Raw genomic sequence first — 26,680 nt, forward strand, 5'->3', positions numbered from 1 at the left:
CGTCGGAAGGGAGATGCTTGGTATCGACCGCTGTCGCTGTCGATGGTTCAGCGGTGGTGATGGGCTGCTCGGCCCGTTCTGCTGTCGGCCTCCGGGGAGAAAGCGTCTGCTCCATGAGGGCTGCCACGAGCCTTGCTGCTCTATTCTTCTTAGTCTGCTTCGAGAACTTGGTGCAATGCGTAGCAGGAGTCAGTTCTATGCAGTTCTCCGATGCACAGCAGACACAGCGAATGTCCGTCTGGTGGGGCTATTTTACTCCCACACTTGGAGCACCTTCTGAAAAATCCCCACCGTCTTTCCATACGCAGACAGTGGGGGGGGGGGGAGTTGGGAAATGGAAAGTTTTGATTTCAAGCCCCTCTCTCCCCACGAAAACAATATTAATAAACTATGCTAACTAACTAACTACTAACTAACTATACTAACTATAATCCTAACAGATATATGAATAAGAAAGTTCACCGACCAAAGCATGGAAAGATCAATTGATCAGCGCGGCGGTCAGAAGAGAACTGGCGGGATGTCCGCTCCCGTCTCAGTGGGCATGCACAGTGGGGCTTCTGGGCATGCCCACTGGGACGTCTTCGCGGAAATCCGCAACTTTCAAGTTTACCGATCGAGATCGGCGCTGGTGCCTTATCCCATCAGTGTGATGCACAGAGACCACGAAGAAGATCAGTAACTCCAAAAACAGATCTTCTGGTTTGTCAAGAGCTACCAGTGTCCCATTAGGAGAGGCAGTTGTTTGAAATACAAACCCAGACAGGCCAGAAGTGAATAAGCCATGGGCTTTCTCTGGAGAAGTTTGCAGCCTTTCTTGTTTTTGTTTTCCAGGAAAAGAAAATCAGGCCAAGAGATCTTGGATGAGTAATCATGCTATGCCCTATAGATTAGACTACCCTACATCATTTATACCCACATATAGAATAAATTAAACTAGAATGTAAACTCGTGCAACCTGGCAGGCCTCTCTTTGCTACAATGAAGTGACATCTGCAGTGGTGTGAATCCATTCCTTTATCTTGCCAAGGAATCAAGGTACGTCCAGGCTGATTGCCAATTTATGTTCAGAAGTCTTGATTAATGAGGGCATCCGCAAAAGATTGGCTCACAATCTGGTTGACTAACGATATCTTCAGAGCCTAATACGCACACACAGCAGGGTTGTGGGAGGCAGTTTTTTCTAGGTCAGTCTCAAATTTGACAGTTTCTGTACTGGTAAAAAGAAAAAAAAAATCCAACAATGGAAAACTGCTAGATCAAGGGTTCTCAACCTTTTTGCCCCTGCAGGCATACTGGAATTCTGATACAGCTGGGTGGGAGCAGCCACAAAATGGTTCCTGCAGAAGGCAGTGCCAACCACAAAATGGCTGCCATAGCTTACTTTCAGTCACACTTTGAAAGTCCTTGGGCTGTGCCGGTAGCTCAGTTTCCAGGGTCAACTTATATGTTACATGTATATAGCCACAAAACGTCTTTTCTTGCTTGGAACGCTGCTTGGGGAGTGTGTGAGAGAGAGTGGGGTAGTGGCAGAGGAGAGATGTTGAAATCATTCCCCGCCTACTGTTTTTCATGCCAAACCAACTCTAACAAATTGTTTCTCCCTCCCTTGGTGGGGTTTCAAATGCATGCTTGCCGCCCTCATGGAAGACATTAGAAATTTGGAGAAGAAAAATGGCAAGTGGAGAAACAATTATCCCCTCCTCTCCCTCCTTCTCTCTTCCCAGCATAGTAAGATGACAATTGATTGTGAATGGATGATAAACCCACGGCTTTTTTGTAGCAGAAACTCCTTTGCATATTAGGCCACACACCCCTGATGTAGCCAATCCTCTTGGAGGATTGGCTACATCAGGGGTGTGCGGCCTAATATGCAAAGGAGTTCCTGCTGCAAAAAAAAGCCCTGGAAACCTTCTGGTGTTAAAGTTCTAATGAAGTACACCTGTTGGGGGAGACTGGCCAGAGAGCCACTCTAAGCCGCATCCTAGAGGCAGAGGACCATGTCCTTTTCCAATCCCTATTCTCTTAGGGCTGCCTGCTCCAGACTGGGAAATACATGGAGATTTTCAGGGTGGAGCCTGAGGAAGGCAGTGTTTGGGAAGGGAGGGACTTCAATGGGGTATATACTGCCATAGAGTCCACCTCCCAAAGCAGCCATATTCAGCAGGAGATATGATCTCTGTTGCCTACAGATCAGTTGTATAATCCCAGGAGATCTCCAGCTACTAGCCAGAAGTTAGAAACCATAATTCTATCATCATCGTGTAAACAGCTGTGGCGTTAGACAGTCAATCCCTGCTGCTGGAGAGAAGAGGAAATGGTAGAACTCAACTCCCCTTAAACCAGAGTTCGGGAGGCTAGCTGGGGCTAAAAACCTACTGGTAGCTCTCGGTGAGCTGGATTTGCCCTCTGGGCTCCCATTTATTTGCAGCATATTTAAAATAACATGAACACGCCTCTGTGAATGTGCCAACTGCAGTTTTCTCACTACTGAGAAATCCCAGTCTATCTTTTGGCACCTGGGCTTCCAGATTACAGTTTGGTTGGCCTACAGCACAAGTAGAGCTACCCAGCATCAAAGGTGACTTTCCTGTTTCCCCCACCTCTGCAACCTCCTGTTCCTCCAAATTGTGACCCAATGAGTCAGTGGACCCACAGGAATACCATGGGGTCAACTTGGGAGGTCACCATGAGTGGAAGCGACTATTACAAGTAGAAAGAGTGCTCAGAAGCCGAGCCTGTTTCTTCCACATAGGATTGACCCCCTACGCTTGTTCTTTCAGAAACCAGCTTTCGTCAATGTTGTTTCGCTAGGGACTGATGTCATCGTTCAATACAGAAAAGCATTACATTTCTGTTTATTGTTTCCCCCTTTGGGGAAGAGATACTAGACTTTTAAAAAATTATGATCCTGTCACTGATTCCTGGTAATTTATGACAAAATCAGTTACTCAACGGAACAATCTGTTTTATTTATACGGAGGGAAGTTAGTTTAATGTTTAGCTTGGTGGCCAATTTCGGAGGCCTGTTTCATCAAGGCAATTAAAACAGAGCGTTCTCATGGGAATACTCTGGCGAGAAATCAGATGCATTCTGCTAAAAAACAAATACAAGAGTTAACAATACTTAATTCACTAATTATTTCTGTTTATCTAATAATTGTTATGGCTTTATACTTCTTGCGGGCTTAGCACTTCTTGTGGTCTCATAAATGCTTGCTGTTGGGGTGCTTGGAGATGATTTTTTGTTTTGTTTAAAACGACCGAAACGCTGTCCAGCTGTACAAAGCACATGGCAAAGTTTAAAACGGGAAACGGTTTCTGCTAGCTCATTCATCTTCTCTGTCAACTAAACTGCGACGCCGTGTATCGGCTCTTGCCGCTAGTTAGTCAGCCTGTGCTGAAACTGACCTTCTCGGTTTAGCTCAATGGTGGAGGTCAAAAGGAAGTTTAGTCCTTGGTGTCTCTTGCAAAACAGACTGCAGATAGCGGAGCTAGGAAAGCTCTCTAACTTCTGGGAGCGCTGCTGCCAGTCAGAGCAGACAATGCTGGGCTGGATAGACCAACAGTCTGGCTATATAAGAGAGTGTGTGTGTGTGTGTGTGTGTGAAAGAGAGAGAGAGGGTGGGAGACGGAGAAAGGGGGGAGACGGAGAGGGATGGAGAGGGAAGGAGAAAGGGACAGAGAGGGAGGGAGAAGGAGAGGGAGAGAGAGAATGTGAAGTTTCTCCTCCCAGACTTGTGCCTGTGCAACTGAGCTGTGATCTTGATTAGGCTCAGGAGTGGAGAGAGGACCCTCTGTCCTATTTCTCCAAATAATCAGATCCATAGAAAATATTTCAAATTCCTATGAGTCAGCAGCCAGTGTTTTTTTTTAAACTACACAGGGCTGCTGACATATTTAAACTTTTTCGCCGAGACACTCCCACCTATCCCTTGATGCCTGGCAGCAAAATGGGTGAACCAATTCCAATGAAGGGAGGTGGTAAGAAAGTACCACCTGAGGCGTTACGCCTGTGATGGTCCTTCCAAACGAGTATCTTCGTCCCTTTGTGCTGTATGCATTAAGTGAAAACGCACCCTGGAGAACCAATCTGATTTAAAGCCCTCTAAGCTGAAGAGCTGCCAGTATAGCCCAGTGTAGGCTACACAACAAAAGTACAAACGGTGATTTCAAAGGCCTCTTAACATGCCAGGAAAGATCCCAGTGGGCCACTGCCCTAGAGGCTGCTGGTGGTCGGGAGCAAAATCAGCTGAGTCCCAGTGGTGCTGGTCTAGCTCAGTGGCCCCCAACCTTTTTGGCACCAGGGACCAGTTTCATGGAAGGCTATTTTTCCACGGACTGGGGGGGGGCACTGGGGGTATTGTTGCCCCAGACTGCCTCCCTGCCTGTGCCTGTCCCTGCCCCCATGGGGGTCTTTAAATGGGGGGGAGACTGGGACTGTTTCTGCCAACCCATCCACTAGGTGGCCAGGCAGCAGAAGGCCAATCTGCCTCCCCTCCATTTAAAGACCCCCCACTGATCACCTGATTGGTGACAGTCTGTAAATGAGGGGCAGGCTAAGGTCACAGCAACGCTGCCCCTTCCGCCAGCCTGCAAGGGAAGGAAGCCTTGAAGCGAGACTGCACTGCCTCATTTGTCCGCCTGCGTCCCAAGTAAAAGGGAAGGCAGGGCTGCTCTACCTTGCTGCGTGGCCCGGTTGCTAGCAGGCCACGGAGCGGTACCGGTCCGTGGCCCGGTGGCTGGGGACCCTTGGTCTAGCTCAGCCAACTGCAACGCTGCCTGCTACCACCACTGCTGGTTGAGTCTGAACCAAGCAGCCTCTGCCATGGTACCAGAGTTACAGGGGATGCACAGCTAAGAATGCACCTGACTCACTGTGGCCCAATCTGCCCCAAAGCATTTTTAGTTACTGTAAGAACCTCGACGCAAGGAAATTCTTGATAAATCAACACATGGTATTTAGAGGGCTTCTCTACTCCCAAAGCAAGAGCAGACTCCTTACTCAGCGACACCTCCTTGTTCTGATTTGATCTGACTTGGAAAATTAATTCACCAGTTTGTCTGCAAATAGCAGGAGTGTGCGTTTGAGATTCTGTTGCTTGCTTTCTCTTTACAGGCCTCAGACTAAAGGCAGTAACAGCAGATGAAATATGAATGGCCCCACAGTGGGCAGTTGTCTAAACGGCATTTCTCCCAGTGCTGTGTTTGTAACCCTCAGTTCACACAACAGCTCTCTGGCACTGTACCCATTTCCTGTGGTCAAACTCCCCCATCGGAAAGCCATGCCATACCACTATGAGCTGGATTAAAGTGTGCACGCAATATCAGTGCAATATGATGGGAGTGCAACCACAGGATAGCATGCAGTTTGGTAGTTGTCTACCATGACATAAAGGGAATGCATAAATGGGGACCCAAGTCTTTTCATTATTTCCTCCAGACAAATGTTCTCAACCAAGGACACACTCACACACAGGCTAAGAACAAAGGCATCAAAAAACACCAAAGGACATTTATGCAACAGATATGCAAGTGAGAGAGGAGGCCAGAGACTGGAAAACAAGATGCACTGCAAATGCAAGAGACAGTGATTGAAAATACTCACTCATCCACTTGATTTTTGCCTTCTGTAGGCCTTGTGCAGCCAACTGGTGCGTAAGAGGGATGCTGTTCAACTTGTACACAGTTAGGGAAAAAGAAGTGTGCACAGGCTAACATACACAAAACATTCGGCTTTTGAAAAGCTGGATCACAAATGGTTTACTGTTGAACACTGCAGGACAACCAATACAAATGGGGGCACAAAGCACATTATGAATCAGGTATCTCAACACATATGATTCATAAATGGGGTTTATGTACAGTCTAAAACAGGATGCATCCAAGAACACATCACACTGCATCATCCAATCATGTCTTGGCAGACGGCGGCTTCACATACGACATCTTTCCTAGTTAAAACTTCGTGTACGAAGGCCACACGTGTGTCTGTTTTGTCATGTGTACAAAAAAGCTGAGTCTGGGTGCAATATTATGACTGAGGGACAAATCAAGAAGTCCCCGATTTCAACAAAAAAGTTTGCATGTGAATCTGGAGCTTTTTCCTTTTGATTATTGATAGGTCCCAGGTATTTCAGGGATGAAGGGAGTAGCAGAGATCCTTTCCTTGTCGTATGGGACAGATTCCAAAATACTGTGTAGGGACAGTTTTCTGACCAAACCTAATGTTGATCTTCCCTGCCTTGACTTTTTTGTTGATACCTTCCTTGATTGTATAAGCTTTTGTTTTTATGAATCTGTCAAATTTTACTCCACATCCCAAAATATTTCAATTTTTTTCTTTCCTTCTTTTTTTTCTTTATGGAGTGATATGTATGTAGAATGTGTTAAATAAACTTAAAAAAAAACTGAAAAAAGAAGTCCCCAGTTCAGATCTTGTCTCTGCTATGAACTTGCAAAGCAAGTTATATTCTCAGCTTCAAAACTCACCCTTCATATGGAGAATAATAATACAGACCTGCATTGCAATGTTAATGTAAAAACTACAACAGGATAATGTTGTAGGATAATGTATGTGAAGCACTCTGAATATTTGAAAGTGCTGTATAAATGATAAGAGTTGCTTTAGCATGCACTGGGAAACTGTAATCAGACTCAATTCCCAAGGCACATATGCCTATGGACAAAAACAGACACAATCTCAGATACAGTGCATCTTAGTATATCAACTTTCCAAGATATCCCATATGGGAATACTATTTTGTGTGAAGCAATACTAATGCATTTGGAGCATCTGAATATATAACGCAGCTTTATAGAACTTTAAGGAACAATCCAGGCAAAACAACTTGGAAAGACTGATTGTAAGTATAGTCATAAGACTAGTTGATTTTTTTTTACTGATGTGCAAATTGAGGAGTCACTGGGGAAAGTGTGCACAGATCTTTTGTATGAGACTAAATGTTTCAAATAAATCAATGAATATTTACAAAACCAATAAGGTTTCTGGAAAAAGATGGAAATAAGTTTGGAATTCCAATGAAAATGTATTGAAATCAACCAGCTTAGACTGAAGTGATTCTGCCAAATTACACTTAGATTTGTATAACTCTCCTTAGGGTTGTACTGTAACAGACCTAATCATCTTAATATCTGCCTTGAATTTCAGCAAGAAAGGAGATAAAAATAATCTTATTTTTCTAAAACTATATGCCCCAACTTGGCATCTTGTTTAGGTTGTACCCAGGATGTAATTCTAGCAAGAACTCCTTTGCATATTAGGCCACACACCCTTGACGTAGCCAATCCTCCAAAAGCTTACAAAAAAGAGCCTTGTAAGCTCTTGGAGGATTGGCTATGTCAGGGGTGTGTGGCCTAATATGCAAAGGAGCTCTTGCTAAAATTCCACCCCTGGCTGTACATGAATCTGTTCCTGTGCTGAAAAGTGCTGCCAAGTCACCACCGACTTATAGCAATAGCATAGGATTTTGGAGACAAGAGATGTTTGGAGATGGTTTGCCATTGCCTGCCTTTATGTAGCAACCCTGAACTTCCTTGCTGCTCTCCCATCCATGTACTAACCAGGTGCAACCCTGCTAAGCTTCCACGATCGGAAGAGAATGAGCTAGCCTGGGCCATCCAGGTCAGAGTCTGTTCCTGTATATGTTGCCATATAAATATCACTAGGCTGGCACTATTTATAGCCAGAAGCAAGTCACACTGTTTCAGAGAAACTTTCTTCAAAGGAAATGTGCTTGGGATCACAGAATGGTTGGGTAACAGTGGATTCGTTCCCATTCATTTTTTTTAATGGTGATTTCAACAGAGTTTGTTCCCGCAGAAGTGCAGGAAAGGACACAGTTCAGCAGAAAAGCACATCCTCTGAACGCAGAATGTGCCACATTCAATCCCCATCTCTCTAGTTAAGATTCTCAAGTTGGGGGCTGGGCAAGGCACTTCTGTTGAAGCCCTAGAGAGCTGCCCAAAAACACTGGAAAAACAATGGTCTGACACAATATAACTTGGATTCACATGCTCCAAGTCAAGAGACTCAATCAAAGTTATCATAATCTTTGAATCTGATTAAAAGAGATTTGATTATTGAAAGCTCATACCCCCAAAAACGTAGTGGTCTCTTAAATCTAGGTAATCTTATCCAGTGAATGTTTTAGAAGTAGAATTTTCTCTATTCACAGCGCAGCAGTCCCATTAAAAGCAAAAACTTGCAAACTGGCTGAACTAGAACAAATATGCAACGTTTTGGTAAATAAACTGGAGATTCTTCTGTTAAGATCAGTTTGTAAGTGCTTCAGGGCAGGGACTTGTATAGTTGTAAAGTGCCACGAGCACCATATTGGACAAAAGATAGACCCAGATCAACAGATCAAATGAAAACCTTTTAATTGTTATGCATGGGATCCAATGAACAGTGAAAAGGATTCATGAAACAGATTGTGCTCTGCTTTGAGTTACAGTTAGAAGGGAAACTGGCTGGAAAGTTCTTTGAGGGATGGAAAGGAAGACCAATTTCCGACTCGCCTTAAGCCTCTCTCACACTCCTCTTCTCAGCAGGGCTTCCGTCCGATTTCACACTATCTGCCCCAAGGTTGCAACTAGCTTCGGCTTTTTCGCACGGCAAACAGAAACCTCTAAAAACCAGTTTCTGTTTGCTGAGCGAAAAAGCCAAAGCTAGTTGCAGCCCCAGGGCAGATAGTGTGAAATCGGGCGGAAGCCCCGTTGAGAAGAAGAGCGTGAGAGTGGAGTAAGGTGAGTTGGTTGAAATGTAGGAGAAAAGCTCCATTCTATGAACTCCCTCCATTCATGGTTCATGAGATCTGGTCTGCTGCATTTTAACCTCTAGTTTCATGTAACTGGCTTGTAAGTTGGCAGTTACTGAGCTGCCCTGAGCCCTCTTCTGAGGAGGGCAGGATATTCATTTAATAAAATAAATAAAATAAAGTTTGCAAAAGATGTGCATTTGTATCACTGGAAGGTCCTTTCACATGTAGCTGCAACAGCATGAAAGCTGCTTCCTCAACCTGTGATCCTCCATGGCTTCCAGTTTGACAGGATGCATCCATACAGACAGCCTTGCCCACCTCGTTACATCACTCACACACAACCATGTGGGGCCACAATACAGAGAAGCACACGAGTGAAGAGAGCTGAAAATCTGAGCCAAATGAGAGATAGCACATATTGAAAAGGAACACAAATGAATTGTGCAAAGACAACACTTCTCTGGAAGTGCCGCTACGTATGGTTCGATCGATATCTCTTTTGTTATGTGCATTTATACATACGGTATTATGAAATCATGGACAGCATGAATCACAGTTGACAGTTTCAATCAGTTTTAGATACTCAGCTGGTAACTGACATATGTACACCGTGGCTCCGTAAATCATTTTACTCAGAACATCTGTCATTGTTTTTAAAACTTCCCAAACTCTAATGCACCAGAAGTGCATTTGTGAAGTGCAAGTGACTTTTTTTTGGGAGGGGGGGGTCTGTAATAACTTTATGTAGGATGCATTTTTTGTATATTTTAACAGAAATTTTCTAAGGGGCCAAGCTCAAGTAGATTTGCTAAAGCTAACACTGCCAACAGGTGCAATACAAAATGTCGACAATGACTTCGTTTTGGTCAACACATTCCCAACATAATTTGGGATTATGAATAGCCATGTGTTAAATAGCTCCCTTGGGGAGAGGGGCTGGCTCCAAGAACAGTTAAGATTCTCGGCTAATTGCGACCTCCATGAAAATCAACATATGTCAGCTTCCTCCTTGGAATCCTACCATTCTGCCCACCTGTGATTTCATAGTAAGGAGGGGTTTTTCCTCGGCAGACTCCTCCCTCGGTATCTCCTTCATCACCATGGCAACAGCCTTATCTGCCGCCCTAGAGCCTTTCCCCTATAACAGTGAAATCAACAATGACTTGCGTCAGGAGGAAACTTCAGTCACCTGTTACAGATATATCAATACCTTATCATTAATACTGATCCCCAAACAGTCCAGAAATTAAATTAAGATGTTAAGGAGCAGATCTCTGATAACAAAGTTACCTGTTCGGTCATGTCAAAAAGGAAATAAATCTGAATTTGTTAACAAAAACAAAGAATATATATGGTGCCCAATTCTACACTCATACTTCATGATAACCTTTTGTGGCAACATCCCTGCATTGTTATTCTCTCCTGAGGGAATGATATTTCCCTCAGGATTCCTCACAAGGTCCAGTGGATTATGACTGGTTTATCCACGTACAGTCTACAACTGCAGCTTTAAAATCCCAATATATGTGCTTTGTTTCTCAAAAGAAGTCCCATCTACATGGCACAGCACATGGACTAATGAATCAAGAGGCCCCTCATTCAGACTGTGCTTCTGTAAGGAATTTTCTAGATGCTCTTAGGTGAGCAACACCCATTTTGCCTCAGCTCTTCCCCCAATCAGCAATCTGGGGGTGAGAGTAATACTGATCTACTTTACAGTATTTTTGTAAAGAATGTAACAACAGAACAAACTCAGATTCTTTGAGCACAGTGTATAAATGCTAAGTGTTACTGTTATAGATTAAATGCCAAGGCCTTGCTGTTTGGACAAAACTACGTTGAAGTTAAAGTTGTAGGATTGGGCACCAGGTATGATATCGATTACAACAAAAGTAACTGGCACAAACAATTTTTCTAGCTTTCATTTATGAAATCAAACATCACGACAAACTTCTCCATTGTTGGAAACTCCGTCACAACCCATTAACCAGTTGATAATCTTGTCAGGTACTCTCACTGGTGGCTCCTGTTCTTAGGAGACAAAACATCAATCTCACATCAAGTCACCATGTGAGAGGGGGAAAAAGCTTCAGTCAGGCTATCATGTGATAATTGCAATAATTAAACAAACAGCATCACAATCTAAAAACTCTCTTAAATAATTTCCCACTGAGAGAATTGGCCCACTGGAATAGGACATTACATTAAAAAATAATTCTCTGAACTCTGAGTTGAAAAAATGTGGCATAAAATTTAAGTTAATTTTTGAGTGGAAATAATAGCTGTCAAAAAGTGGAATTAAAAGCAAAATCTCAAGAAAACCAGATAAAATATAGCACATGAATTTGTTTGAAGAGATTTACTCTCTCTAAAGAGTGTAATGAATTCTTTATATACATAAGCAGAGTACACACGCAAAAATATGCATTGCCTTATAAGAAAAAGCAATTATAAAATGAATAGCATTTTTAAAATAACGGGCACGGGGTTGCATTCAGAAAGACGTCCCAAGTTTTCATGAGTAAAAAGCTTCTTTTAATTCCCACTGGCTATAATATCCCAATGGAAGCCGGATTTGGTCTTAATGATAGTAAGAATGTAAGTTTCAAAAATCATTTCTTTTTAAACAACAAAAGAATGTGGAGTTCTGAGATAAAAAGAGTTGAAACTCAGTCATTTTGCTGCTTACTCGTCCACAGAGAAATATCTGAACAGTATCATGAATCACAGATATGGCATACCACCATAGACAATTTTACTTTTTCTTTCAGTATATTCCAATGTGTACTTGTAGAACCCTGCTAATTTATGCATGTGACCCAAGGTTTAGTGCGATAATTAGGGATTTCCTGAGCAAAGGTAAGCTTCAATAAATCATTTCTGGTCAGATTAGCTTCTTCTAGGCTGCTGAGTCCTGAGGGACAAAACGGGTCATCCATTGCACTGGTGACACACGATTTTCAGCTCAAGGCATTCTGGTATATCATCCAAGGATTCAAAGTTGTATAAAATCCTGATGATGTAATCATCAGATAATGACAGAACTAACGCTCTTAACAATGATCATCATGATGAATTTCTTACCCATGACATGAACTCTGCTTTGGAATTTGCCGCACACAAGTTCATGTTAAATTTGGAATCAGCTTTCAAAATTTCCTCACACTTCAGATGAGGGAGTCTCATCTGCCTTGATTTTATATATTTGTAAAGCATATATATTATGCTCCTTTTACCAAAAACAAAGCAAAAGCAGTTGCAAAACAGGGACTGAGGAGTGATGCTGGTAACATCACACCTGCTGGCCAATACATGCTCACCACAGTGGGCTTTCCCTCTACATGCTGGCAATTTACAGAACCATTTTCTTCCTGGAAATTGCCTCAGGACATTAAAGTGCCTTATCAGAAAGTACCTTATCAAACTCAGGCACTTGCCATCCATTTCTGTCACCCTTAAAATGTTGTGTCTGTTTACCCCTTAAGATTGATAGGCATTATGTCAGTGATAAAAGGACCATTTTGTCTGAAAAGGCAGCAAAATATGCTTAACATACATAAAAAAGTTGGAAAACAGCACATGACACTCTGGTCATGCAAGAATTTTTTTACAAGGGATGCTACAAATGCTACATTAGAATAGAGTTGCCACATACCCCCTGGCAACTGGCAAGGAGTCAGGGGGACTTATTGGTAGCAGAGAGGCCTAACTTGACATCTCAGCAATGTTTATGGGGACAGAGTGACCTCAGTTCTGGTGATTACGAGATGTCATGACACACCCAGCCACTTCTCTACCTTAGAGGCAATATTCTCCCTCAATTTTTCTTCACCTTTGTGATTGAGGCACTCTAGTAATCTGTTCTATTCTTTCCTGAAGAACTCTGACTGTCCCATCCTGTCACAGTATATTTTTCTGCTGGCTCAGCCCAGGAACCTGAGGGAAGAGCTTAACTTAAACAACTGAAATGGCACTTGAGGCTTTTGGAAGTTTAAAAATAACAAAATATTTTATTCAACATAGAGGGGAAAGTGTCAGGTGAATCGGGGTAAAATTTGTGAGGTAACTCAAATATGTCATTCCGAGGTAAAAATCAGTAGATGCACAGATTATAGTTCATATGTTTCAGGCCACTGAAAGTTTCTTAAGGTATTCATAGTGACTTACAATTTTAATGATGAGAGGCTTTTGGTTCCAGTGTTTCCCAAACACTTTCCTTGCGTATTCACTAACTCTTTTAGTTTCCAGAAGGCTGGGAAACTCTATCTAGCAACCAAACCCCTTCTCTAAACACATCAGTACTCTTCTTGAGTTTTAACTGACTCAAGAGATCACAAGGCACTCTTTAACCACACCAGGCCAGGGATCTCTCCACTATTCAGAGCTATCTTCCTGTTCTGACTGGGTAGGGAAATTCTTCTCTCACTATAGAACAGGGGTGGCCAACGTTAGCTTTCCAGATATTTTTTGCTTACAACTCCCATCAGCCCCAGCCATTGGCCATGCTGGCTGGGGCTGATGGGAGTTGTAGGCAAAAAACATATGGAGAGCTACCATTGGCCACCCCTGCTATAGAAGATCAATCCCTTTCCTTGGCCCAAATGGGACTCTTCACCTAACTACCCACTCTTTCTTGCCAACCTCCCCAGTACTCCATCTGTGTTAAACTGCTGTCAGTCAGCACTGAATTTCAGCTAGGGCTGAAATCGGACTAAATCTTCTCAGCATTCAGCTCTCTCAAGTCTTTCTCTGCTCAGCTGATGCTAACCAATCAGATTCCTTAGAGCAGCCTGTCACTCAAGGCTCTCTGGTTCTGTGAAGAAGTAACCCTTCACAATCCTTTACCTGTTTGTACAGCACTTCTAAGTCTGTCACAGATGTTGACATGGGGACACTGATATTTGGGCAAAAACCCTATAGTAGAAGCCATTTTTACCACAGAGCTTTTGCCCAAATACCCATGTTGCTGGCATCACAATGATCTCACTTCCAGTGTGTGCCAGGAGTGATGTTGCCACATTAGCAGCAAACATTGCTGAGATATTGGGCTAGGCCTCCCTGCTGCCAGTAAGAGCCCTGCAGGCCAGTGGCAGGTGTGCAGGGCCCATGGGCATGGGATTCCCCCTACCAGTGTGATTACACAGTAATGTGTTCCTTAGTTGGCAGAAAAGAATAGGAATAAGATGCCTTGAGTCCAAGGAGATGAGGTAAGATAGAAATGGCCAAACATAAATGGCTGGAAATAAATGGCTGAACAAAAGTGCAGGTGTGGGATCAGCTGACACATCATAGGGAACCTGGCTATAAGAACAGGAGTGGGGGAATCCACTGATAGCCCAGAAGTCAAGTCAAGTCTAAGAGCTCCAGATCTAATAATTATGAAAAACAGGCCTGCCCAATGGAGAGGCAAGTCTCCCTCAAAGGGGCAGAAGAAGAATTTATTTCTGCTGTAATAGAGGTGAACTTGTATATATGTAAAAACTGAAAGATCTGACCACAGGAGCCAAATCTGGTCATTTTTCATTATTTTATTCATGAAGACTCTTTTTTCCTCCCAATGGATCATTTTTTCTGTACCTATGGTATGGTAGTGCAACAGAAAATTAAATCAGAGCTGGAAAAATCCCATGGTTCACTTGCAGGCCTGACAACTTGATATTGGTGCATGCATCATCTACAATGTCAACGTAGGCACCTACAGATCTGAAATATCTTTCTGGCCCAGTTCATGGTGTTGTACTGTTTTTTTCTGCCAGGTGCAAGCTAATTCCGGTGATGCTATTGCCACGTTTTATTCCTGAAACCCGAAACGTATCTACAACAGTATTAATTTCTGACAAGATGCTTGCAATCAAAGCAATCTTCCAATGAAATCCATTCAGTGCCCTGCAGTTATCTGACAGTTCATGCTCATATCAAGAATCGTAAAATGTAAGCATGCTCCGTTTTTCAATTCCTCTAAACATCCAAAGAGCTGCAAAATGCAATTTAGTGAATGGTGTGACCAGTTAGGGCGTAGTGTTTCAGATGATGAGAAGCACATTCTGCTTGCAAAGCGGAACAAAGAGGCCATGGCTGCGCTCTTCCATTTGTGATTCAGTCCCCGTATTAAAAAAAAAACAAACCCCGAGCTTATGATATCCTTGGATGCTCCACATGGATCTAACCTTGCGCTAGCAGGATATGTCATGCGGTTTTGGGCAAAAGAAGTTAGCCCTGTTATGCTAAATGCTGGAAGGAAGCATGTTTGGTCCATTAGAAAGGATGCATCAAAAGGCATGCAGTGCTTTTAGACTTCTTGCACAGGAGGAGGGAGGGGGAAAAAACCCACCAAGGAAAAGATCAGCTCACATTTCTGAAGCCAGAGCCATTTTCTCTTCAATGTCTCACCTACTGTCTGAAAAGAGTCATGATACTCACATTAGTGCTCAAAATCAGGTTCCTGAATGAGAAATCGATTGGACACACATAAAATACCCACTGCTTTTATAAACATAATAATCTGTCAACCAACGCTGATACCGCTCCTGCAATATCAAGAGCTCTGTTTTGGTTTTCCGCAGACTAGGTAGGGGAGAGATAGGGAAACTATTCACTGGAGGGCCAGAACAGAGTAGTCCTCAAGAGTACTGGATTTTTGGTTGGGGAAACTTGAGTTCAAATCCCCACTCGGCCACGAAGTTCACGGGGAGTTTTTTGTCTACTAATTCTCCCTATCAACATCACCCGCCTCCCATGGCGACTGAGAGGGTATTTGGAAGGCAAAACCATGTTCACTTCTACAAGCTCTGTGGAGGAAAGGTACACGTACACACACAAATGCATTAAATGAACAGAATCCATAACTTCCTCCCCAATCTGCCTAGTATTGGGGAGCTAGGGAACAGACACAGAGTTGTAGCGCTCTTTCATCTCTCTCTTTGTGCACACTTATAACCTCTTGAGAAGCTTAATAACAGCGGCCAGACAACCTTCTAGAACTGCCAACAGCCCTACCTGAGTGGCCCTACTCAGCCCTGGACTGGACAGCTGTGTACTTTTTGTACAGTTCAGACATTCCCAAGGTTATTTTGGAGTTAACGGGGGAAATTAGGGCAGCGGTTAAAGAACTGGCTTGTAAAATATGAAAACATTTGCCTAATGTTTTGCCCCAGCCTGCATTTGGAAACCAGACTGAGAGTATTCTAACAGACGTGACAGCTCTGTTATGTATCCATCAAGGTGACTTCCAGCTGATCACGCTTGCTTTGCATTTTATGATCAATTCCTCTTGAAAATGACCTTGTGTGACTATCAACAGCTCCACAGATATACACCTTTAAAAGCATTGGAGTATTTTATGCAACTGCATCCCTTCGTAGATGGGACCAAACAGATGGTTGCCCCTGTAGAAATCCCCAGTATATAACATCACATAGCACAGGTCGCCCGTATATTGCATAGCATAAGCCAGTGGTCCTTGGGAATTCTAACCCAAGGGGATGGGCACAACCACAAAATGGCCACCGAGGGAGGCGGAGCCAACCATAAAATAACCACTGCGGGAGGCAGCGATAACACACACACACAGCTCTAATACGGGGGACAAGAAGAGTAATTTTTAAAAAATTCACTGGGGAAAAAGAATAAAATAAACATTATGGTGACAGCTTGTGCTGAAACAATCTTATTTTAATCCACACAGCCAACTGGGTCCCCAGTATGAATCAGAAGCTCTGCTAGGTAGTAGCCCCACTTGGCTATGCCCACTTTCAAAAAACACTTGCCAAGTACCACCGTGGGGACCCCTGCCACAGGAAGTACATGTTGCTCTCTGTCTGTAACCAATTACCTCCCACTGAAAGACTCCAAGTCATTCAAATGGTTTGTGCCAACAATATGCCATTTAAAACACCTGGCAGCAGGGCTTTTTTTGAACAGGAATGCACAGGAGCATAGTTCCAGTCAGCTTGGCATCAGTGAGTGTGGCCTAATATGCAAACAAGTTCCTACTGAGCTTTTACTACAAAAAAGCCCTGTGTGAAACAATGGCGATGTCAGGGGTGTGGCCTAATATGCAAATGAGTCCCTGCTGGGCTTTTTTCTACAAAAAAGCCCTGTCTGGCAGCATTCCAAACCCTATTTGGACACTGCCCCAGTCATCACAACAGAGTTGGTGGGGGGGCCCCTGCCCCATTTGAAGAAGAAGAAAAATTGCAGATTTATACTCCGCCCTTCTCTCTGAATCAGAGACTCAGAGTGGCTTACAATCTCCCATATCTTCTCCCCCCACAACTGACACCCTGTGAGGTGGGTGGGGCTGAGAGGGCTCTCACAGCAGCTGCCTTTCAAGGACAACCTCTGCCAGAGCTATGGCTGACCCAAGGCCATTCCAGCAGGTGCAAGTGGAGGAGTGGGGAAACAAAACCGGTTCTCCCAGATAAGAGTCCACGCACTTAACCACTACACCAAATTGGCTCTCTTTGTCCTAACAGACCAGCCTCCACTGCGTGGATTGGGGGCTCTTATGAATGTCCACCAGCCATGAAAGTTGAAAAGGACATCAGAAATGGAATACTGCTTCATACTAAATGTTTAGGATAAAAAAAGGGGGGTGGGGTTGAGGAGCTTATGCTTTCATTTCCTGTTTGTGAGTAGAGTTGCCAATCCCCAGGTGGGGGCAGGGGATCCCCTGGTTTGGAGACCCTCCCCCCGCTTCAGGGTCATCAGAAAGCGGGGTGAGGGAAGGGAAATGTCTGCTGGGAACTCTATTATTCCCTATGGAGATTTATTCCCATAGAAAATCATGGAGAATTGATCTGCGGGTATCTGGGGCTCTGGGGGAGCTGTTTTTTGGGGTAGAGGCACCAAATTTTCAGTATAGTATCTAGTGCCTCTCCCCAAAATAACCCCCCCCCCCCAAGTTTCAAAAAGATTGAACCAGGGTGTCCAATTTTATGTGCCCCAAAAGAAGGTGCTCCTATCCTTCATTATTTCCTATGGAAGGAAGGAATTGAAAAAGTGTGCCGTCCCTTTAAATGTGATGGCCAGAACTCCCTTTGGAGTTCAATTATGCTTGTCACAGTCTTGATCTTGGCTCCACCCCTAATGTCTCCTGCCTCCACCCCCAAAGTCTCCTGATTCCATCCCCAAAGTCCCCAGATATTTCTTGAATTGGACTTGGCAACCCTATTTGTGAGTTTCCCAGAGACAGCTGTCTGGCCAGTGTTGGACAAGATAGACTTCTAGTCTGCTCATGCAGGGCTCTTGTGATGTTTTTATATTGCCTATGCCCTCCAGTCCTTATTTGTTTTGCCGTGAAGTCACAGCTGACTTATGGTGAACCCATAAGGTTTTCAAGGCAAGAAATGATCAGAGGTGGCTTGCCATTGCCTGCCTCTCCATTGCGGCCCTGAACCTTCTTGGTGGTCTCCCATCCAAAGGCTGCCAGGGCCAACCCTGCTTAGTTTCCAAGATCTGACAAGACTAGGTTAGCCTAGACCAGCCATTAGACCAGCCATTACAATTATGAAATGCTAATCAGGGGTCGTTTTGTAGAAAAATAGGTGGTGGAGCTCATTAGCATAACTCATTAGCATATTCTGCCCCCCCACCAGCCAAAAGCAACCCAACGCAAGATGGGAGAGTCCTGGGTGAGCAAGGCCTGCTTGGGCTGGCTAGAGATCCAGCCAGCCCAAGAAGGCCTCGCTTACCTGGGGCTCTCCTTCTGTGCCCCCCCAGTCAAAAGGCCAGGAAGCCACCCACCACCCAAAATCACATAAAAAGTGGAGAAAGGGTGGCACGGGCTTCTCCAGGGGTTAATGAGGGCTGCTGGGGGTGTGGCAAAGCCCCTGGTGGCTGGCTGGCTGCCTGCTCTCCTAATCCAGGGATTGCTATGCAGCTGCATCTACTATTCAATGGACAAAGTAGGTGGGGAGGAAGAGGGGAAACCATCAGAAAGGTTCAGGGGCTGTGCTCCTGTGAGCTCCTGCTAAATTCAAGGCCTGATGCTAATAGAGAAAACAGAAGCCACACAGCATGACTGAATGTATTTCATCCCACCACCGCAGACTCTTTATTTATATGCACGTTGTACCTTAGGATGTAATGCTTCATTGATCATTTCTAATAGGTACTTCTATTTCTAGGTTCTGCTAACCTTGCATTAGCTGCCCAAGAGAACTCCATAGGCAAATAGTCTTTAAACATTTGTTTTCGGAGTGCTAACTATTCAGACATCCGAACACGAAGGGGTGAGTGTGTACATTAGCTGTACACAGGACTGTAGTCCAAGACTCCTATTAAATCATGCTGCACACAATTTATTTCCTTCCTTAAATGCCACATAAATGAAGAAGTTTTAACTAACTGTAGTATAGGACTGTGACCTCAAGATTCCTTCAAGAATCATTACTTTTAGGCATACCCTAAAAATAGGTGTGAATGTGACTAGTGTATTTATGCCAAGATGCATACTAAATAAAGTTAAGAGTCCAGTGGCACCTTTAAGACCAACAAAGTTTAATTCTGGATATAAACTTTTGTGTGCATGCACACAGAAGATTAAAAACAGAATTAAACTTCATTGGTCTTAAAGGTGTCACAGGACTCAAACTTTGTTCTACGGCTTCAGACCAACATGGCTACCCGTTGGAACCTAAGATGCATACTGTACAAGTAGAGTCTCCAGGAACGGGTTACCTTACGTTTCCTATTGAGTGTTAGCTAATTAACTATACAGACTTCCCCATTTAATCCTACATCGTTCCCCAGCACTGCCCTTTGCTACAAAACAAGCCAGGATATTAGCTGGGCCTTTGCAGGGGAGGCAACGGGAACAAATGAAGATGATGAAACCAGCATTTGATCATGGCAAACCAAGATTCAAGCGGCTGTCTGCCAGCCAAAATTAAGTAGAGTTTAAATAAACCATGGTTTCTTTGAACTGAGCCATGGTATCTCTGTCACTAGTCCCCAAAATCCAGGATTAGTTTATCACCATTTGAAAAATGAAACACAACTGGGAATCTGTAAGCTTTTTTATGATGCTATTAAAACATGCATTTCGATATCTAGTGGAAGCTTGGTCTTGACTGTGTTTATTTCTTCCTCCACGTTCAATGTTTTTCTGAAGGTTTCCCTGCTACCTGTTTCTGTAGCTTAGCCATCCAGAAAGGATGTGTTTTGCTTGAGATCGGCTTATTTTACACTTGCCAGCTCCTCATAATTAATAGATCATCACTGCTTGGTGAAACAAGGGAAATAGTTTTTGAGTTTTTTTTAAAAAAAATAAATGCTGCATCTTGGGTGGATGAGCTTGACAAATGCAAATCCTGTCTGCAACGTGCAAATTTTTAAATCAACATGCAGAACACACAAACGGAGCTACAAAAGGAGAGGTTGGGATGTCTTGTACACAGAAGCAGGGCAAATAAAAGATCTGCTTCCAGAGAACAGATTTTTAACACAGAGAGCTGTTTCAAATATTCCAGTTTTCATCTGACGAAACACACCACAAGGATCACTGCTGCGACTAAGCCATAACGTTGGAAAAATTTCAAGAACATCAGGGCATCTCAGTGCTGGATTTACAGGCAGATACAGGTAAAAGTCCTGAGCGCCGTGGAGGAGGTAGAAGATTTATACTCCGCCCTTCTGTCTGGATCAGAGACTCAGAGTGGTTTACAATTTCCTATATCTTCTCCCCCCACAACAGACACCCTGTGAGGTGGGTGGGGCTGAGAGGGCTCTCATAGCAGCTGCCCTTTCAAGGACAACTCCTGAGATAGCTATGGCTAACCCAAGGCTGTAAGTGGAGAAGTGGGGAATCAAACTCGGTTTTCCCAGATAAGAGTCTGCACACTTAACCATTACACCAAACTGGCTCTCAATTAACAGACTTCCTCAGATTATTCTACCTTACAGGGGTGTTATGAAGCTAAAACAGAGGAGGGAAGAACCATGTGGACCACTCTCACCTCCTTGGAGGATGGATGGGGAAAAAACAGGGCAGGTAGATACAAAGCAAAACTCCCTCTAAAAGCTGTGAGCAAAAATGCTACTTAGTTCGCTACTGGCATTAAAATTACAAGCTACTGAAATAAATTAGTTCGCCCTGGGGCCATTTTTCCTGAGCGGAGACAAAAAAAGTGTGAGCTGGAGGCTAAAAAATTCTGAGCTAGGCTCACACTAACTCAGCTTAGAGGGAACACTGATACAGAGATGCCCTGACCCGGGTGTCAAAGCTAGTCAGATCTCGTCAGATCTTGGAAGCTAAGCAGGGTCAGCCCTGGTTAGTATTTGAAGCCACCAAGAAAGCCCAGGATCAGTATGCAAAAGTAGGAAATGGCAAATCACCTCTGTCCCTTGCCTTGAATACCCTGTGGGGTTGGCGTAAGTCAGCTGCAACTTGACGGCACTTTACAAACACACACATCTATAAGGACATAAGTGAAGCCGTGTTGGATCAGGCCAATGGCCCATCCAGTCCAACACTCTGTGTCACACAGTGGCCAAAAAAACCCAGGTGCCATCAGGAGGTCCATCAGTGGGGCCAGGACACTAGAAGCCCTCCCACTGTTGCCCCCAAAGCACCAAGAATACAGAGCATCACTGCCCCAGACAGAGAGTTCTATCAAGACCCTGTGGCTAATAGCCACTGATGGACCTTTGCTCCATATGTCTATCCAATCCCCTCTTGAAGCTGGCTTTGCTTGTAGCTGTCACCACCTCCTGTGGCAGTGAATTCTCTGTATATAAAGTGAATTCTCTCTATATAAAGATAGAAAGAGTAAAATGGTCTTCTTTAGAACTGAGATTTCTCCTGAGAGCTAAACAAAACTTTAGCTATACAAGGTCTTCTCTGTACGGAATTATTCTAGAATAGCACCGGAAAGAAGGAAGCAGCTATGAAAGAAAAGTGTGAAGCAGCCGTGATTATAAGAAGGTATCATGCTGCTCACTTCGGAACAATGAGGGTCTTTGTTCCATTCCATTGCTGCTGTGTTGGTGTGAGAGAGATTGTGCTGCGCTGGCCCTTGGCCTCAGCTGCTGCTGCTGCTCTCTCTCAGCCTTGCCTGACCTGCCTGGAGAAGAGAAGACATCTAAGGTAAGACAGTCTTGGGGTTCTTGTTTTTATTTTAGTAAGTAAAAGGACTTTTTAAGACTCAGAGTCCCTTTACTTATCCAGATTTGGGTGGGTGGGTACTGGGTAGCTTATTTGGGGTTAGAGGGTTCTGCTGGGGGTGGGGGCCTGGGGTGGGGGGGTGGACTTATGGGGAGGGACGGTGGCTTAGTGGTAGAGCATCTGCTTGGGAAGCAGAAGGTCCCAGGTTCAAGCCCTGGCATCTCCAAAACAAAGGGTCCAGGCAAATAGGTGTGAAAAGCCTCAGCTTGAGACCCTGGAGAGCCGCTGCCAGTCTGAGAAGACAATACTGACTTTGATGGACCAAACGTCTGATTCAGTATAAGGCAGCTTCATATGTTCATATGTTTGTTATGAGGCCTCAAATGCTATCTATCTGCACCTTCTCCGAACTAGTTAAGTCAAAGCACAGATGGGCTTCAGAATTGTGGTCCTCCCACCCCAATTTTAAAGACTGGATGGCAACGGTGCACCTGCAGTCCTGACAAATGGTTACAGCAATATGATAATTGTGTGCCATCAAGTCACAGCTGAGCCATGGTAACCCCATCCACAGGGTGTTGCAGACAAAAGATGGGCAGAGGTGGATTGCCATTGGCATGGCTTTTTTTGTAGCAGAAACTCCTTTGCGTATTAGGCCACGCACCCCTGATGTAGCCAATCCTCCAAGAGCTTACAGGGCTCTTAGTACAGGGCCTACTGTAAACTCCAAGAGGACCAGCTACATCAGGGGTGTGTGGCCTAATAAGCAAAGGAGTGCCTGCTACAAGAAAACCCCAGGCCATTGCCTTCTGCATAGCAACTTCAGTCTTCCTTGGTGGTCTCCCATCCAAGTACGGGATGTGGCCAGCCCTGCCTTAAAGAGTTATGCCATTAGTATACTACATACATAAGTGCTATCAAGTTGCAACAAACATACGGTGACCCCAGCAAGGGGTTTGCGAAGCAAGTGAGAAGCAGAGGTGGCCTGCCATTGCCTTCCTCTACAGAGTCTTCTTTGGTGGTCTCCCTTCCAAGTACCAACCCTGCTAAGCTTCCTAGATCTGACAAGACTGGGCTATACCAGGGGTGGCCACATTTGTTTAACGTAAGAGCTTCACAGAATAAATGCCAGATGTTTGAGAGCTGCAAGGTATGAACATCAGATGTTTAAGGGAGGGAGGGAGGGAGGGAGGGAGGGAGGGAGGGAGGAAGGAAGGAAGGAAGGAAGGAAGGAAGGAAGGAAGGAAGGAAGGAAGGAAGGAAGGAAGGAAGGAAGGAAGGAAGGAAGATGGGGGATGGGGAGGGAGGGAGAGGTGGAAAGAAAGCAACTTTAAATGCATTCTCCAAGCTGTCAGCCGGTTTGGCTTGATGAATTGATTTAAAGAGACAAATGCCTTCTCCAAGCCAGCTGACGGGGTGGTAGGGATTCAAGAGCCACCCAATATGCATGAAAGAGCCACAGTTTGGCCACCCCTGGGCTATACCATGCAATCTACTTTCCCCACTAGCATATTACAAGTTAAATGAAATCCATCAAAGTACTCATGATAAATGTTGGAGATGTTCATAGACAAAAGGCCAGTTTGATACATATTTGGTAGAATGGCCTCAAAATGTGAACTTTTTGAAGAAAAGTTTACATATTGAATACATAAAAGTGTTAATTATACTGTACAGCTGATTCATTGGTTATATTGTGCAGGTCTTTTCTTTTTGAAAGTACAATAGAGTAAGAACATGACAGGTTGATTTAACAACTCCTACAATTTTAATAGCCAAAAACTGGCACCAGACCAGCTCTCCAACACTGAGAGGTTGGTTGCTCAAAACAGAAAATAGCTGTAATGGTAAAAGAATAATGTATGTGCTCAAGGGATACAAAAAGCTGTACCAAATAATTTCCCCTCTTCCCACAACCCTGGCAACTATTTGTGAATGCTACATAGCTGTGTAATAACATGGGGGACAATATTTATGGTGCTTTCTCCTTAACATGATTCAAATAGCTGTATTTATTCTATTTCTGATTTATATTGTAAATACACTTTTCTTAATAACAAACTTTTAAAAAATAACTAAATGGTGCATTTGAATGCGCACCCACCTGCATCTGTGCATATACCCACATGCACCAACAGGGTTCCTATTCGTCATAAAGATCACGAGTTGGCATCTTGTTAAGCATCATATCAAATGTATGGAGACGAGGCTGGTGGGTGCCCCCACTTCGCCCCCACCTGCTGTGTGAAGCATTAATGCAGTTTAATGTTAAGTCTATGCCTAAATGGAAGCCCCTTTGCAAAACAGCCACCGTTTTCTTACCAGAAGTACAACAAATATTTAACACATCCCAAGACTAAATATTCCGATAGATCGCATTTCATCCACTTTAAAGTTGGTTCATACATGCACAGCCATCGCGTGATCACTCTAGCAACTGGTGATGACAACCTGTATGAGCGAAAGCATAGATTTATCCTCACCGAGAGAATTCTCATATTTTCGATTGTCTCCTGAAATGCAATACTTTTGAAATCCCCTATTGCTTAAGTGTAATTGAGGAGGTGTGACCTAACCCTAAAGGAAGCCTTGCATATTTTCTCCGAGGATTTTTTGTTCTCCAGTGATGCTCCTTCCCCATTCAGAGAGGCATTCAAGTAGGGATATGACGGACAGACAGAGAGACGGATGGATGGGTGGGTGGGTGGAAGGGACGATATAGATGATAGATGTTTCCCAACACATTTCTACATAACAGGCTGCAAAAAATGCCACAGGAGGTGGTGGCGGCTACAAGCATAGCCAGCTTCAAGAGGGGGTTAGATAAAAATATGGAGCAGAGGTCCATCAGTAGCTATTGGCCACAGTGTGTGTGTTTTTATATATATATATAATTTTTTTGGCCACTGTGTGACACAGAGTGTTGGACTGGATGGGCCACTGGCCTGATCCAACATGGCTTCTCTTATGTTCATATGTTCTTATGCCCATAGCATATTGATCAAAAAAGCATGTAACCACCATCTTGAAAAAGCATCGTTGGCTTCCAAACCAAGTTCAAAATGCCAGTCCTGCTTTAAATACCTAGAAATCTAAAAGATAAAAGTAAAGGTGGGCCCCTGTGCAAGCACCAGTCATTTCTGACTCTGGGGTGACGTTGCTTTCACGTTTTCACAGCAGACTTTTTACGCAGTGGTTTGCCACTGCCTTCCCCAGTCATCTTCACTTCCCCCCAGCAAGCTGGGTACTCATTTTACTGACCTCAGAAGGATGGAAGGCTGAGTCAACCTTGAGCCGGCTACCTGAACCCAGCTTCCGCTGGGATTGAACTCAGGTCATGAACAGAGCTTAGGACTGCAATAGTACTGCAGCTTTACCACTCTGCGCCATGGGGCTCTTACCTAAAAATCTAGAACTAGATTATTTCAAGAACCGCCTGTTTTTGGTATGTAACGCCAAGAGATATATAGAGGTTGCCAACTTCCAGGCCAATTGTTGTAAGTTCAGAAGGTTGTGACTTGTAAAATAGCAGAAGGCATCTTCAGTCGGAGCACTGAAGTTGTGGAATGACCTCTGAAGGGAGACACACACGATACCATCTTGCTGTTTTTCTAAATGGCAGGCAAAGCTATTTTGTTCTAGAGGGCTTTTGCTACTAGTTGACTTCATTGCCACTCTTTGAACTTTGATTGTGCAATTTTTCTTACTCCTCTGCAACTGAAGTTGGCTGATATTTGTCTTGTTTCTATTGATTTATTTACCAGTTGCTTGGGGATAACCTCCCCTCTTCTGACATTACTGTTTTGTGGTTCTTAACTTACTGTAAAAGCCATTTTGTGGGGTGTTCTGTAGAGACTAAGCAAATGAGCTGAACTCTAGGAGGTCCTCAAATCTCCCTTTTGTCACCAATTCACTAGGTGGCCTTAGGGAAGCTACTATCCTCTCCTTGCAGCCCCTGCTGACAATACAGAAATAAGAATACAGGTCTTAAGATCCTTAAGAACTCTTTTTAAGGATTACAATAAGATAATGTATGTGATGTTCTTTGAAGACTGAAAGTGCTGTATTAAGACTATTATTACCGTGAATCCATTTATGTCACAAAGAAAGATATAAACCTACAGGCACAATATTCTGCATCACGGGTACATCTCTCTGTCTGCAGGGGCGTATCACACAGAGCCAACCAATGTGAAAAGTCAGCTTGGAAGCACTGTCTGATATTTTATACAGAAGAGCAGGAGCATAACCTTTCAGGCTCCAAAACACATTTCTCCAAAAGCAACCTGCACGGACTTCCACTGCAAATTCCTGCACTACTTCTACTTAAGGTTGTTGATTCCAGTTGTGAAATTTGTAGAGATTCTGAGGTGGAGCCTGGGGTTGGTAGGGTGAGGAGGAGACTGGATTTATATCCCACCTTTCACAACCCAAAGAAGTCTCTGAGCGGCTTACAATCTCCTTTCCCTTCCCCTCCCCACAACAGACACCCTGTGACTGTGAGGTAGGTGGGGCTGAGAGAGCTCTGAGAGAACTGCTCTTGAGAGGAACAACTCTGAGTTATGACTGACCCAAGGTCATACCAGCAGGTGCAGGTGGAGGAGTGGGGAATCAAACCCGGTTCTCCCAGATAAGAGTCTGCACACGTAACCAGTGCACCAAACTGGCTCTCAACCAGCAGGGTCTAACCCTATCCTCCACCCTCCAAAGCAGCCATTTTCTTCAGAGGAACTGATTTCTATAGTCAGATCAATTGTAATTTGGGAAGATCCAGCCTGGAGGCTGGCAACCA

The 26,680-nt window shown here is 44.0% G+C and overlaps 1 protein-coding gene across 6 annotated transcripts in view; it reads right to left on the reverse strand.

Annotated features, from left to right (window-relative positions):
- The window catches only part of PEX5L (peroxisomal biogenesis factor 5 like), a 307,015-nt gene that overhangs the window by 99,090 nt on the left and 181,245 nt on the right, over positions 1 to 26,680 (reverse strand). For 2 of the 6 annotated variants that reach the window (XM_060242568.1, XM_060242564.1), the window contains exons 1-2: positions 15,115 to 15,176; positions 9,817 to 9,921 (exon numbers count right to left, since the gene is read on the reverse strand). The exons of 2 other annotated variants lie outside the window; for them this stretch is intronic. In XM_060242568.1, the coding sequence (XP_060098551.1) occupies positions 9,817 to 9,885 (69 nt within the window). In that variant the 5' untranslated portion in view covers positions 9,886 to 9,921; positions 15,115 to 15,176. Of the gene's footprint in view, positions 1 to 9,816; positions 9,922 to 15,114; positions 15,177 to 26,680 lie in introns of those variants that run through there. 2 more of the 6 variants (XM_060242563.1, XM_060242565.1) reach the window with 1 other exon arrangement.

The sequence above is a fragment of the Heteronotia binoei genome, chromosome 6 (genome assembly GCF_032191835.1).
Source record: "Heteronotia binoei isolate CCM8104 ecotype False Entrance Well chromosome 6, APGP_CSIRO_Hbin_v1, whole genome shotgun sequence".
Taxonomy (NCBI): Eukaryota; Metazoa; Chordata; class Lepidosauria; order Squamata; family Gekkonidae; genus Heteronotia; species Heteronotia binoei.